The sequence below is a fragment of the Odocoileus virginianus genome, chromosome 2, assembly GCF_023699985.2.
Source record: "Odocoileus virginianus isolate 20LAN1187 ecotype Illinois chromosome 2, Ovbor_1.2, whole genome shotgun sequence".
NCBI lineage: Eukaryota > Metazoa > Chordata > Mammalia > Artiodactyla > Cervidae > Odocoileus > Odocoileus virginianus.
In genome coordinates, this window is record NC_069675.1 from 94093711 (window position 1) to 94109086 (window position 15376).

The 15376-nt window shown below is 50.6% G+C and overlaps 1 protein-coding gene and 1 non-coding gene across 20 annotated transcripts in view; both read left to right on the forward strand.

Annotated features, from left to right (window-relative positions):
- Positions 1–15376, forward strand: part of DNM1 (dynamin 1) — a 44344-nt gene that overhangs the window by 13457 nt on the left and 15511 nt on the right. For 12 of the 19 annotated variants that reach the window (XR_002310136.2, XR_011482999.1, XR_011482998.1 and 9 more), the window contains exons 2-12: positions 746–819; positions 1067–1216; positions 1553–1756; positions 2051–2149; positions 2255–2415; positions 3391–3533; positions 3649–3784; positions 3985–4052; positions 6931–7069; positions 12449–12535; positions 15220–15290. Coding sequence is in view for 16 of the 19 variants with exons in the window: in XM_070453648.1 (XP_070309749.1) it covers positions 746–819; positions 1067–1216; positions 1553–1756; positions 2051–2149; positions 2255–2415; positions 3391–3533; positions 3649–3784; positions 3985–4052; positions 6931–7069; positions 12449–12535; positions 15220–15290 (1332 nt within the window). In the remaining 3 variants the exon portion in view is untranslated. Of the gene's footprint in view, positions 1–745; positions 820–1066; positions 1217–1552; positions 1757–2050; positions 2150–2254; positions 2416–3390; positions 3534–3648; positions 3785–3984; positions 4053–5178; positions 5318–6930; positions 7070–12448; positions 12536–15219; positions 15291–15376 lie in introns of all 19 variants that reach the window. The other 7 variants (XM_070453653.1, XM_070453665.1, XM_020874765.2 and 4 more) reach the window with 1 other exon arrangement.
- LOC139031583 (U6 spliceosomal RNA) lies at positions 14049–14156 on the forward strand. The gene has a single exon (XR_011484078.1). It is a non-coding gene; the product is annotated as a U6 spliceosomal RNA (small nuclear RNA).

The window sequence follows — 15376 nt, forward strand, 5'->3', positions numbered from 1 at the left end:
CAAAAGGAGCTGGGTCTGCTGGGAGATGATGGGCAGAAAGCCTTCACCAGAGAGTCAAACAGATCTACTGCAGAGTCTGGTAGATACAGGCTGGACAACATGAATATCTCTGAGCCTCAGTTTCCTCATCTGTAAAATGGGGATAATAATACTGTCTTCTTAGTGAGGCTATTGTGTAGAGTCCATGAAATATTGCCCACAAAGAGTCAGGCATGCGGTAGGCACTTAAGAAGCATGAGTCCTTTTCCTTGTTTCCTCCTTCCCCTCATCCCCCTCATCCTCAACCACAGCCAGATGGGGCCAGGAGAAGGGGAAGTGAGATGCTGCCTTTCCCCATAGCAGAAAGGAGGGGAGGAAGTGTGGCTCTGTTTCCTTGGCACCCACTCTGTGGCCACTGGACATTTGGGCATTGGGGTGGGGCACCTCATGCCTCAGTTTCTCCTGAGTTGAATGGCAGTGACTGAGTTGGGGCAGGGACTTCCTGTTGGCTCAGAACCAACACAGGGCAGACTGTGAGAGAGGTCTGGGGGTGAGTTCAGACTCACAAATTCTGTGACCCAGAGGACTTGAGGGTGATCTTTTCCACCTTTCTCAGCTGCCATCTCCCTTTAGTGAATCTCTTGGGCTGAGGTGTGGTGAGGCACTTCTGGGGAGCTTTGAGGCCCCCGGTGGCAGGACAGGTGTCCCTGGGACACAGGGAGCCTCCTCAGACCTTGACTTTCCTCTCACCCCCAACTCACTGCAGGGACTTCTTGCCCCGAGGGTCTGGAATTGTCACGCGACGCCCCCTGGTCCTGCAGCTGGTCAATGCTACCACAGGTATGGGCTTCCCCTCTTTGGACCTCATTCCCCATCTGAACAGCGGGGATAAAAATGCATAACGGAGAGGTGGCCTTGTTGTCCGGGGAGGAAGAAGAAGGCAGTGTTGTGTGTGTTTGTGTGTGTGTTTGTGTGTGTGTGTGTGTGTGTGTGTGTGTGTGAAGGGTCTTTTCCCAGTGGGAGATGAGACCCAGTTAAGCTTTGGTTATGATGCTTTCTCCCCCGCGCCCGGCTCTTTCTGGGGCAGAATATGCCGAGTTCCTGCACTGCAAGGGGAAGAAATTCACTGACTTCGAAGAGGTGCGCCTGGAGATTGAGGCTGAGACCGACCGGGTAACAGGCACTAACAAGGGCATCTCTCCAGTGCCCATCAACCTCCGCGTCTACTCGCCGCACGGTGAGATCTGGCCCTGGCCCCGCCCCCAGCCTCTCAGCTCCCTCGCCGAGCCCCGCCCCTTGGGGGGAACCATCTTCTTGGCCCCGCCCCTTAGCGACGCCTCAGGGCTTCACTCTTCCTCGGCGCGTCTCATTCTGGGCCCCCAACCGAGCCGTGGCTCCGCCCACCTCTGGCCACGCCTCTAACGGGTCTCCGTTTTAGCCCTCTGCGTTTCCCTAACCCCACCCACCTAAGGCCACGCCCCCAAACACGTCCTAAGCCTGGCCCTGTTCCTTAATCCGCCCGCCCATGGCCACGCCCCTCGCCTTGAGCCCGCCCTCTCGCCGCCCTGTCCAGTGCTGAACCTGACCCTAGTGGACTTGCCTGGAATGACCAAGGTCCCGGTGGGGGACCAACCTCCCGACATCGAGTTCCAGATCCGGGACATGCTTATGCAATTCGTCACCAAGGAGAACTGCCTCATCTTGGCCGTGTCCCCGGCCAACTCCGACCTGGCCAACTCTGATGCCCTCAAGGTCGCCAAGGAGGTGGACCCCCAGGGTAGGTTCCCACAGGCGGCCGACACGCAGGGCCCCGGGGATCTATTCACAGTGTAAGGGGGAGCCACTGGAGGGTCTAAGCGAATAGCAGTGGGATCATATTTATGCCTTTAAAAGTCGTTTGGGCCACCGTGGAGAATGAATGGGGGGGCGGAGCACAGGCAGGCAGTGAGTGAAGGAGGGAGAGGACTTGGGAGATAGTGGGAGTGTGGTGGGATCCAGAGTGCCTGGGGTCTCCTGTATGAGGGCGAGTGCAGGTGTAGACAACCCCCTCCTGCCACACCCTTCCCCCCAGGTCAGCGCACCATCGGGGTCATCACTAAGCTGGACCTGATGGACGAGGGCACAGATGCCCGCGATGTTTTGGAGAACAAGCTGCTCCCGCTGCGCAGAGGTAGGCAGGCCATGCCCCTGACCCACGTGACAGCCCTTCCCTTTCACCTCCAGCCCCTCACTCCCTGCGAGGCTGAATGACCCTTGACCTCCACCCCACCCACAGGCTACATTGGAGTCGTGAACCGAAGCCAGAAGGACATCGATGGTAAGAAAGATATCACAGCTGCCTTGGCTGCTGAACGCAAGTTCTTCCTCTCCCACCCTTCCTACCGCCACTTGGCTGACCGCATGGGCACACCCTACCTGCAGAAGGTCCTCAACCAGGTAGGGGCTCAGGCCAGGATGTAGTCTGGGAAACCAGCATGAGAGAGAGTCACTGAAGTGTATTTTGGGAGGGTTGCCCCCTGTCACACAGCAAGTTAGCACCTGAGCTTCGCTGCCCCTTCCCTGTCTGGGGCCAGTAGGGGAGCCCTCGAACCCTCCCAGGATGGAGGGTGGCATTGACAGGGGCTTGGGCTTAGGGGCTAGGACTGGAGCATGCTTGGCTGAAGACCTTGGTTCCTTCTGAAATGGGGAGAGGCTGATCTGAGGACAGGTGATCCCAGGGGACTCCTTGGATATTTATCTGCCTGAAATGGGGCTTCCAGAATCACTGGGGTGTGTGTGTGTGTGTGTGTGTGTGTTGATAGTAGGGAGGCAGTGTGAGGTGGGGCAAAATTGGGGTCCCTGGAGGCCATACACCTTGCTTCCAATCTCAGCTTCGCCACTCACCCACCAAGACTTTCCAGCTCTCTGAGCTTCTATTTCTGCATCTGTAAAATGGTGATAAGACCCATTTCTTACAGTCATTGTGCAGTTCAGGGAGATACTGTGTGGGGGGACCTAACCAGAGTGAGTCCCAGAACTTGAGAATTACCTTAAGGGAGGCCTTAAACCTAGAGGGCACAAGGGGGCAGTCTTCCAGTCATCACTGCCCCTGATTTATTTCACCTGGCTCTTGTGGTGTCTAACACTATTGAATTAGTCAAAATCAAATGATTTCCAATAAAAATCTAAATTTCTGGCTTCTATTAAAAATGGCATTATTGACTCATTAGTTCAATTAAAACACCTCTGTGAGCACCTACTGTGTGCCAGGCAGCTTTCATTCTGGTGGGCAGGGCAGTGGTGGGCAGGGCTGTAGCTCTGCATCTCACCATGTCCACATGGACCCCAGACATCCTGGTCCCTGCCTGGTCCTGTGGGCTTTCTGGGTCTCTGTGACCATGGTCTTCACGCTTTCCTCGCCCCTACCCCCAGCAACTGACAAACCACATCCGGGACACACTGCCAGGGCTGCGAAACAAACTCCAGAGCCAGCTGCTGTCCATCGAGAAGGAGGTGGAGGAGTACAAGAACTTCCGCCCTGATGACCCAGCGCGCAAGACCAAGGCTCTGCTGCAGTGAGGCCTTCCCCAACCCCTGACATCCCGCAGCCTCTCAGCACCACCGGGGCTCTCCCCGGGCTCTCTGCACTGGCCTGCTGCTGCCTTTCAGGTGACACCGCTCTCTCCCCAGGATGGTCCAGCAGTTTGCTGTAGACTTTGAGAAGCGCATCGAAGGCTCAGGGGACCAGATTGACACCTATGAACTGTCGGGGGGTGCCCGCATCAACCGGATCTTCCATGAGCGCTTCCCTTTCGAGTTGGTCAAGGTAGGCAGGGCCCCCCCCACCCTGGGGCAGGAGGGCTCACCTCCCTCCCACCCACTCACCTACCTGGAACTCTCTCACACGTATGTTGGCTGACTTCATTAGAGGCTCTGCTGCCAGTCCTGGGAGTGGGGTGCAGCCTATCCTGACCTCCCAAGCACCAGCAGAGGCCCTGACCAGCCATCTCTTGGTCTCCTACACAGATGGAGTTTGACGAGAAGGAACTCCGAAGGGAGATCAGCTATGCCATCAAGAATATCCATGGCATTAGGCACGTATGGGGACCGGGGAGGGAAGCCGAACCCTGGAAGGCAGAAGGGGTCTAGCGCAGAGGTAGAGGGAGTGATGCAGTGAGCTCCCCTCGGGAAGGATGAGGAGCCCTAGTGCTCAGCCTCCTCAACCCCGACTTTCTGGCTTCCAACTTGGACAGGCTCTGGCGAGGGGCACTGGATAGGAGACCTGGGCTACCCCAATACCTGCAGCCTGCTGCCTTCCTTTGCCTGTTCCTAGGTACAAGGCTTGGCGGCTAGACTAGCTGGGTAGAGCCCAAGGCACAGGTGGCAGGGGAAGCACCCTCTGGGCTGGGTCCCCTGCCCATCCCCAAGGTGAGACAGCTCCCACCAGCCGTCTCCAGCACAAAGTTGCCCAAACCAATGGGTAGGGCCTGAGATAGGCCACCAGGTGTTGGTCTGTGAACCTTTTGTGATGAAATGAGGCCTCTCAACCCTCCAGACCCTCCCATGATCCCCTTAGCCCAAAGTTGGCCCCATTCCGCCCCACTTCCCTCCTTCCAGCCAACACTAAGGCCAGTGGAGCAGGAAGGAAGACTGGGAAATAGACCGGTCCTTAAAATCTTAGCCTCTGCTCCAGGGACCCAGAGCTACACTGATGCTTCAACAAGAAAATTTAAAACACCCACTATGTGCCCAGGCAGTGAACCAGACCAAAATGTCACTGCTTTTATGCAGGTTCCATTCCAAGGTTTGGCATGAAATTTACAGGCTGCATTGGCTAAGGCACAGGAAGAAAAAAAATCTCTCTGCTAGTCTTAAAATAAAACGCTTTCTTCCCAGAAAGGCTTTCAGAGACAACCCAGTTCAGCAGTTTTCAAACCATTTCTAGCCACAGAGCCTTTTGTAGGAACAGAATCTGAAGACAAAGCAGGACATATGCACCAACTATAAGCAAACCTTGTCTTGTCTTGAAAAGCACCAATTGAAAGACCTTCATTACAGTCCCTCCTGCCCATTGTACAGGTGGGAACACTGAAGCCCAGAGAGGGGTAGTGGGAGGACCCCGAAGGCAGAGCTCAGGGGGTCGGGATGGGGCCGTGGCCTGGTGCTCCTGGCAGGAGCTGGCCTGTGACACTGTGCCCTTCTCCTGCTCCGGGCATTCAGAACCGGGCTCTTTACCCCAGACATGGCCTTTGAGACCATTGTGAAAAAGCAGGTGAAGAAGATCCGAGAACCTTGTCTCAAGTGTGTGGACATGGTTATCTCGGAGCTAATCAGCACCGTTAGACAGTGCACCAAGAAGGTAACCGGCGGCCCGGCCACCCCCCAACCTCTGCCCCGCCCTGCTCTGCTGCCAGGCGCTCCTTCCCCACCCCACCCCTCCGCCCCCTGGTAGCATGTACAGACTCAGCGGGGCGGGGGAGGCAGGCCACCGCAGTCCAGGAGAGCGGGCTCTCTGAGGGGCCTCACCCAGCCCCTGGCCCACAGGCTGGGGGGACCAAGGGATTAGACATTGGAAAGACAGGTATGGTGGTGGTTATTTGCTCTGAGAGCCCACCAAGAGCTCCCCCAGCTCAGGGAGAAGAAGGGACTCAGTCCCCTTCCTGCTCCCAGAGGTGGGGTCATCTTTGGGGTCTCCAGGGAGGGGTCTCGGGGAAGTCTTGGCCCTGGAGACAGACGAGGTACAGGACCTTCTTGGGTGCCGCCCTAGGGGCCTGGACAGCCAGAGGGATCCAGAGGACCCAGGTCAAGCAGGTATCCCAACTCCCCACCGTTCTTCATCTTCCCCATCTCACCCCCACCCTCACTCAGGACCCTCACTCAGGACCCTCACTCAGGACCTTCCCTGTCCCTTCCATCCACATCCAGCCTTCCAGGGACAGAATCCTCTTCCATCTGCCTCACAGAACCACTCAAGGAGGGCAGAGCAAGGCAGGGAAGATGGTACCCATTTCACAGCAGGAAAACTGAGGCTCGGGAGATCAAGTGACTTGCCCAAGGTCATGTGAGCTCGGAGGTGGCAGAGCTGTAACTCCGAGCCAATGCTTTGGACTCCACCCCCCAGCCTCCCCTCCTCTCCCCTCCCCACAGCCGTCCTGGCCCCTCTCTATCACCATCTTCACTCTTTTCTGTCTTTCCTCTTCTCTCTCTCTTTCCAAACTGAGTTCCTCCAGACTCCATTGGAGGAGAGGCACAGGATGCCCCTTGAGGAGAAAGGGAAGGGCCTGACTAGAGCAGGAAGTAGAGAATGGAGACCAGGCAGCTACACAGAAAGCCCGGGAGGCGTCCTCTGCCCCGTAGTCTATGTAAACGGCGCCCCCTGGGGTTGTGCAGTGTACCGCCTGGGCAGTGGGCTGCCACGACCTTGGCACATAGGGAATGGTGCTGGGCTCTGGAGGTGGGACAAAGCAAATACAGGAGGTTCTGGGAAACCTAGCGTTGAACAGAATGGAGGTGAGTGGAGTCCGGGTCTGGGTCAGCTCCTCAGCAGGACCCTGGGCTGTGACAAAGATGGCGCTGGAAAAGAGAGAGGGGGCAGGCTTCAGGGTAGCTGAAGAGTCGTGGAGCCAAGCCCTGGGAAAGATTATGAACTCAGTAAGGGCCCTTGGATGGGGCGGGGGCTTGATCCCTCAGACCCCTCCCATGCCCTCAGAGCCCTGGGGGGCGGGGGGGGGGGCGGCGCTTGGCCACACCCGGGAGGTGCCAGTCTGGGTGGTAACAGGAGGGCCAGGCCCAACGCTCACATTGTCTTCTCTCCTGTCTCTTTCTCTGTGTCGGTGTCTCTCTCTTCCCTCGTGCCCCTGCCATCCTCCTCCCCGCACCCTGGCTCCGCTTGGCCTTCACTCCCCTCCTCCTCCTCGCCCGCCCACCCCCGGCTGCACCCCGCCCCGTTCCCCCTCCTCCTCCCGGGTGCAGGACGGGCCTCTTCACACCTGACCTCGCTTTTGAAGCCACAGTGAAAAAGCAGGTGCAGAAGCTTAAAGAGCCCAGTATCAAGTGTGTGGATATGGTAGTCAGTGAGCTCACGGCCACCATCAGAAAGTGTAGCGAAAAGGTATGATGGCCGCCTGGGAGGGGCTGGGCCTGGCCATTGCTTCCCCACGGCCCAGGCCTCCTGTGGTGGGCCACAACCAGCTGCTGAGCAAGCCCGGCGGCCTCTCAGCTGCCCAGGTGGACCCAGGCCAGCCCGGGTGGCTCCTGGCTCTGAGATCCGGTACCAGCTTCTAACCCTGGGTCTATGGTCCTCATAATTCCTTCAGGTCCCCACCTCTGCAGGGGCAGACTGCTCTCACCCAAGCACCCTCAGTGGTCCCTTTGACAACAATGATAAGGAGCTGGATGCTATCTATTGAGCACCTACTGTGTGCTAAGCACTAGGCTAAGTGCCTGCCCTTGTTATCTGACTTCATCCTTTGAACAACCCTAAGCAGTGGATAGTCTTATCCCCATTTTACAGATGACAAAACCAAGTCTCAGAAAAGAACAGCAGAGTGGGATTCAGATTTACAGAGACCAGGGGAAGAGGTCTTGGATCAGGGCCTCCTGGGCCAGGGGAGCCATCCCAGTCCCTCAAAACTAACTTGCCTAAAAGCATATTGGATTACTCCCTTGATTGCAACCCATACACGTTTGCCAGGATCAGCCTCTTTTGAGTAGTCTGTGACCTTTCAGATGCCTTTCTCCTATTTGTCTACTTTGGGGCATTTGGAGGATTTTCCACCGGATCATCTGAAGCAGTCCTTCCCAGAGGCCTGCGTAAGTGCAGCCTTGCTTGTGTTTGAGAAAGCCCCTGTGCTGGGAGGCGGGGGACGTTCTGCCTTCACTTCGTGTCTCGAGAAAGGTATCGTGGCTTCTGTGCTCGCACACAGTTAGTCCTGCGCGCCCCTTTCACAATCCTGTCTCACTTTTGTTCACTTCTGTGCCAGATAGGAATGGATTAAGCAAATTAGTGTCCACGCAGTGCCTGATCCAGGTGGAATCAAATCTGAGCTGGATTCTCTACTGTAGAGTACATATCATGATATCTAAATCATGGTCCCACAACATCATGACTACTAAGCAATATGATCTTTTGTTAAACTAGAAAACACTGAGGTGTTTTGTTTTTTTTTTTTTAATTTTTTGGCTGCACCATGCATGTGGGATCTTAGTTCCCCAAACATGGATCAAACCTAAGCTCCCTGCCATGGAGGTATGGAGCCTTAACCATTAGACCACCAGGGAAGTCCCACGCATTTATTTTAAGCTGCTTCAAATCTCTTTACAGAAGAAGACAATATATATCTAATTTTTTTTTAATTTTGGTTTTTCCCAATGAAAGTGATACATTCTCAAATAGAGAAAATTTGGAAAACCCCTAAGAATAAAAAGGAAGCAACAACCCTCCCTTTCAAGAAAACCACATTGAGATTTTCGTACATTTTCTGTAAATACACTCCTCTTTTATTTATTTAAATTTAACTCTTTTATTTATTTTTTCAACTTTAAATTTTATATTGGAGTATAGCCAATTAACAATGTTGTGATAGTTTCAGGTGCATAGCACAGCAACTCAGCCATACATATATAAACTCCCCTCTCATCCAGACTGCCACATGCATGCTCCTTTAAAAAAAAAATGAAATTAGCAGTATTGATTTCATTCTGATCATATATGATTGTTACCAAAATATTCAAACTGCACAGAGAGTGCAAAAGTCCCTAACACCCCAAACCCTAGAAATAAGAACTGCTGGCAGCACTCCTTCCCTAACTAATTACAAATATTCACCAGTTTTAACCAAAGAGACATCACACTGACCACACTGATCCCTGAACTCTTCTTTTTTACTTAATAGCATGAACTGAAATCCTTGCAGTAGCTACATAAAGACTATGCCCTTGGACAAGTGTATTGTATTCCACTGTAGAAATATGACATGATTTACATATTCAGTATCTTATTGTCAGACACTTAGGTTATCTCAACTTTTTGTTTTTCCTTTTACAAACAGTGCTGCAGTGAATAGCTTTATAAATGTATTTGCAGCATTTATCCTGTTGTTTCTTTCGAGCAAATTTCTAGTATAGAACTGGCTAGTCAATGGATGTAAGCATTCACATTTTTGGTAACTTCTGCAATATTTGCCCTCCAGAAAGTTTTCACCAATTTATTCTTCCAAACTATTTTTTCTATACATATACTTATGTACATTATTAGGTATTCACACTGTGGATTTATTAGTATCCTGCTTTTTCTCTCAATAACATACATTTTGGTGGGTGTTATTACAAAGTCTATGTGAGCATTTTTAATGATTGCATGATATTCTATTGAATAGATTTATTAATGTCATGGTTTACTTAACCATTTTCCTATTGATGAACACAGAAATTGTTTCCTGTTTTTCAGTATTATGAATACCCTGGCAATGAACATCTTTGTGTATAAAGAATTTTATTTTTCTTTCTCTAGGATTATTTCCTTAGGACCTATTCCTAGAAGACTGATTACTAGATATAAAAATTGTGGAACACTGCTGAATTGCCTTCCAAAAAAGCAGTAATTAGGATAAATGGTAATATGTTGGAAACAACCCAGATGTCCATCAAGAGGATATTGATTATAGTATTATACAATGAAAGACTATAGTTGTTAAACGGGCAAGGGATATTTATTTCCATTCATATGTCTTCCACAATCACTGTGAGGGAAAAAGCAGGTTTCAGAAAATAATGTATAGAATTTAGGGGGAAAGAAATATATATAAATGATAAATATACAAAAAATAAAATACAATATAATAACCTATGTAAATTATAAAGTTCCAAAGACATAGTTGCTAACCATTATTTTGAGAGGGCATAGGAATTTTTCCATTTCTGCTTCACAAACTTTAGTCATATTCAGATTTATTGTAGTGAGTTGATAAGTTTTTGTAAGCAGACAACTGATCAACAAAAACTTCGGAGAGGAAAGCTTATAAATTATTTATTTTAAAAATTGCCTTTTGTTGATTTAATGCATAGTAGGTTTTTGGTTTACATAGTGAAATTTACCCATCTTCATCTTTTTTTTTCCTCCCTAAGTCTTCCAAATTTAGCAAACCCCTTCTGCTAATGATTCCTAGCCCTGCTGGGCTTAGAGTTTTCATCTCTGGATGAAATCTGGAGTTCGGCACAGGCTGTGCTGCTCAGTCCTCTCAGCAATGCCCAGAGGGAAGGTGCTATTATTACCCCCATTTCACACATGGAGAAACTGAGGCTCAGAGGGGTCCAATCACTTTTCCAAGGACAGTCAGCAGGGCAGGGGGCTGGATTTGAACCCAGAACCATATGGCTCCATGGCCTGCCTTCCTGACTCTTAAACTGTGGGCTCCAGGCTGAATGCCCCATTTAGCCAAGAACTGAGAGAGAAAAGATCCATTTTAAAAATTGGCTGAAAGTCCTGGAAATGCTCAGAGGCAGCCAGAATGGAAAAAGATGCTCAAAGGGAACAGAACTGCTCAAAGGGGCTGAGGCTGCCCTGTCACTTGTGACACGTGGAAAACTTGACAACTGTAGCATCCAGGAGGTTAGTGGGAGAACTGGTCATGCTCTTTGGCAATTTGCTCCCTCCCTTCCCTCCCTGTCTCTACCCCAGCCCTACCCTGGGAGGGAGCACTTGGGACCATCTCAGAGGAGGCTTTGCTGGTGGCTGTGATTCAGGCTCAAAAAGGAATGACAGCGCATCCTTGAGCTTTGTGGGGCAGCAGGGTCCACTGGACCCCTCCAGCCAGCATTTGTTTTTAAGCCCCTGGTCTCAGGCTGCCTCTCCCCCAGGTCCCCTGAGCTTGGCCACATGAGCCACACCCTTGGCACAGTCATGGGACGGTTGGGGGGGATGTGGCATCTCTCAAGGCTGCTTCTCCTGGGCTGGCATCCAGGACGCTGCTTTCTTCCCCACCCTCCTGCCTCTCCTAAAGACCTCACCCCATCTCCTTGGCCTCCATCTTGCCCTCAGAATCCCTACTTGTGACCCAGGCACACTAACCTTCAACTCTCTTCCCACATAGGGGGATCTGCCTGAGAGACCTTAGCCAAGCATAGGAAGAGGGACAAAGTGTGGGTCTAGTTTTGCCCAGCCTGAGCCCCTCCCGGCAGAGGAGCAGGTCCCTGGGAGTAGACTCCCATCCTCAGCAGTGCAGCGAGTCCCCCTCTCTGAGGAGTTGCTGGTTCATGAGCCACAGGGCAAAAGAGCCCATGTCCGCTCACCCTGGCAAGGAGGGCAGAGACATCCATCCTTCATTCATTCACTCATTCCTTCAACATTGCCCTCTTTGAGCACCATGGTGTGCCCAGCCCTGCCTCTGCCTTCAGGGCAATTACAGTCCAGTTTGGTGAGGGAAGAGGGTGTGTGTTGCGGGGGGGTGGGGGAGGGGACATAGAGGTTATCATGGTGGACTTTCTGGAAGAGGTGACATTCAACAGACTCTTGAAGAGGGAGTCCACCTGGGTTTTGTCCAGAGCCTGGCTGAGCTGAGGACAGAGTTCATAGGCCAAGGATTTGGAACTCTTTCCCCTTTGGCCTCAGTTGATTAAAGACTGGGAGCGGGAGAAGGGTACTGCTGAACTTCTAACCCAAAGGAGTGGGGCAGACACAGGCAGCCTGGCCAGCCAGCTCGGAGCCAGGCAAATGTGTCTGGGGGGTGGTAATGCCAGGCCAAGGCATGCAAGGGACGCAGAGTCGGGTGGGTTCTACCGAAGGGCCTGGGGCCCAGCCAGGCCCCCCGCAGGGTACTGGTCATGCTGCTGCCCCCCCCAACTCCGCATGCCGCCTCACCCCCGTGCATGCCTGTGCCTCCTGCACGCCCCTCGTGTGACTGTTGGTTTTCCCCTACCTCCCCTCCCCCAGCTCTTACAAGGAGCATTGCCTGTCCCCAGCCTGACTCAGGAGGCCAGCTGGCACCTTGGGCCCTGACCTCCCCAGATTCTCCCCGGATAGTAGTCTGCAGGCTGTTACCTGCCTGGTTCCCCACCTGAGTGTGCCTGCAAACCTTTGAGAAGGCAAAGGGTAGCCCTGAGGATGAGTGGACGTTTGGGGAGCTAACTGTGCCCCCAAACAAAGGCCTCAATCGAATAGGTCTGTTTCCAAGATGGCTGCCAGCAAGATGGCTGCCGAGGAGCAGGCTGATTTCCAAGGCACTTGTGCTCATGGGAACTACCAGCCCCCATGAAGTTGCCCAGGTAGGCTAGTAAAGAGGGCCCGGACCTGGGAAGACCCTTGAATTGCCACTTGGAACCCACGACTGAGGGAAAGGGGTGGCCGTGGCTTGGTGCCATCAGCTTCCTGGGCCCCCAAGTCTTGGGCATTCTGTGTGTCCCTCCCACCCCACCCTGGATTCTGGTGGACTTTGGGTGCCCCCTGCCCATGCCCCCTGTGTACCTGGCTCTCTCCCCTGCCACCCTTTCTCAGCTCCAGCAATACCCCCGGCTGCGAGAGGAGATGGAGCGTATTGTGACCACCCACATCCGGGAGCGCGAGGGTCGCACCAAGGAGCAGGTGAGCCCACTTGGCACTGCCCGCTCTTCCCCGGCCTTGAACTCCTGCCCCTGGGCTCATCTCCTTCTTCCCAGTTAGTCTCTTCTGTCTGTCCCTCTTACACTTTCTCTCCCCACATCAACTTTATGCGTCTCTCTTACTGTCTTTTATTGTGAGAAAAAAAATACACATAAATTTCACTGTTTTACCCACTTCAAATTGTGCAGTTTAGTGGTATTAAGGACATTTAGATTGCAACCATCACCACCATCCATCTCCAGAACTTTTTCATCTTCCTAAAATGAAACTGCCCGCCTCCACCTTAAACAGTCCCTGGCAGTCCAGTGATGTAGACTCTGCGCTCCCAATGCAGGGGGCGCAGGTTTGATTTCCGGTTGGGAAACCAAGATCCTACATGCTGCATGGCACAGCAAAAAAGAAAAAAAAAAAAAAAAAAAAACAATGACTCCCATCCCACCCTCTTCCCAGCTCCTGGCAACCACCATTCTCCTTTCTGTTTCTATGAATTTGACAAGTCTCGGTACCGCATATAAATGGAAGCAAACAACAACTGTCGTTTTGTGTCTGGCCTGCTTCACTTAGCATATGTTCTCAAGGTTCATCCATGTTGTAGCACGTGTCAGGATAACTCTCCTTTTTAAGACTGAATCATATTCCATTGTATGGGTAGATCACATTTCGCTTATCCATTTGAGTTGGTTTTTTTTCACCCCACATTTGGGCTATTGTGAATAATGCTGCTATGAACACGGATGCACAAATATCTCTTTGAGACCTTGCTTTCAGTTCTTTGGAGTTTATTCCCAGAAATGGAGTTGCTGGATCATATGGTAATTCTATGCTTAATTTTTTAAGGATCTGCCATAGAGTTTTCTACAGAAGCTGTTCCGTTTTACAATCCCACCATCTGTTTCTCAACTTTCTATACTCTGGTCATCCCTCTTTGGACCTCTCTCTCTATTTCCTGTTTCTCTGGGTCACCATACACCCCGGCATAGGCCCCCTCCCTTCCTTTTATTTAGTCATCTATCAAATACCCATCCACTCATTCAATGAGAGGCATGCTCACTGCCTGCTCTTCTGGGTTGAGAGGAACAGAAGTAAGCAGGCCCCCTTACAGCTCTCACAGAGCTCACAGGTGAGTCCTTATTCCTTGTCCATCTCTCTGTCATCCTTCCGTCGATACCCACTTCTGGCTCCGTCCCCAGCCTCATCCTTATACACTCCTTCTCCACAATGGTGCTGTCCTCAGTCACTCACTTTTTTCAATTCTAATTTTGGCTGTGCTGGGTCTTCGTTGTGGCACGCACGAAGCGTGCTTGTTGTGGAGCATGAGCTCGACGGCACATGGGCACAGTAGTTAAGACACACAGGCTTTAGTTGCCCCACAGCATGTGGGATCTTAGTTCCCTGACCAGAGATCAAACCCGCATCCCCTGAATTGGAAGGTGGATTCTTAACCACTAGACCACTGGGGAAGTCCCAAGTATATGCATTTTAATGTTGTCATATAGTGCTCACTTCAGCAGTACATATACTAAAATTGGAATGATACAGAGAAGATTAGTTATGGCCCCTGAACAAGGATGACACGCAAATTCATGAAGCGTTCCATATTTTTTGAATGTGACATTGAATTTAGTGTCATTAGCAGCACTGAAGTCTAAACATTTTAATAATTAATTGAAGTCATAAAATGTATGAATTAACAGCTTTTTAATTTGATATGTTGAAATGCTTCTATAAACCTATCTGACTATATGTGGAAAAGATTGTCAAATCTAAAATATGTATACATTAAGAAGCAGGAAATTGTACTAACTTACCCTAAATTTCAAATCTTAGCTGATTTTTGTGATTTTATTGCTTTTGAGAGAAAACGTAATATTTAACTGACTTTTTCATTGAAGAATTCATGGTCATTTTTTATAAGTGAGCTGGCAGATCAGAGGCTGAGATGGGTGGCTCTGTCTGTGTTGCTGATGCACCCAGGTTGGTGGTCATGTGAGATAGTGGCTGCTGTTTTCTGTCATGGTATCAAATGGGATCTCACTTTCCCATGAATTTCTCTGCATAGTGTAGGCCTTTGCCAAATGAAACTGCAGTTTTTGCTGTTTTAGCCTAGTTTTTCACCCATCTACACTGGCTGATTTTGGACTCTTACCTAAACTTAATAATAAAGGATTGTCAATTGAACAGTGGGAAAAAAAAAAATGTTGTCATATATTGCCAAACTGCCCTCCAAGAAGGTGATACACGTTTATACTTCCATCTATGGTATGTCTTCCTACAGTTGTGCCCACATTGGTCCCAATATTTATTATTAATTCGAGAGGTCAAAAAGGGTCTCATTTTAACTTACATTTCTTTGTGAGCAAGAGGGAGAATTTTTTACATATCCTTATTGATTATCTACATTTCTTCTATGGATCACCCATTCAGGTTCTTTGACTATTTTTTTTTCCTTTGACTATTTTAGTTTGTGTTTCTTGTCTTCCATTTATTGATTTCTAGGAACTCTTTATTTATTATGGATACTATTATAGATATCTTTGTTTATTATGGTTTATAGATTTATTTCTTATGGATTCTTTATATGCTGCAAGTATGCTTCTCCCAGTTCATGCATTTTAAAACTCTATGGTATGTTTTCCATTTACCTGCTGACCTATGTATCCTTGAAGGTCATGCTCCTCATCGATATTGAGCTGGCTTACATGAATACCAACCATGAGGACTTCATAGGCTTTGCCAAGTGAGTGCTCCTTGGTCAGAGAAGGTGACACTTTGTGTGACTCTGTGTGTGTGTGTGTGTGTGTGTGTGTGTGTGTGTGTGTTTAT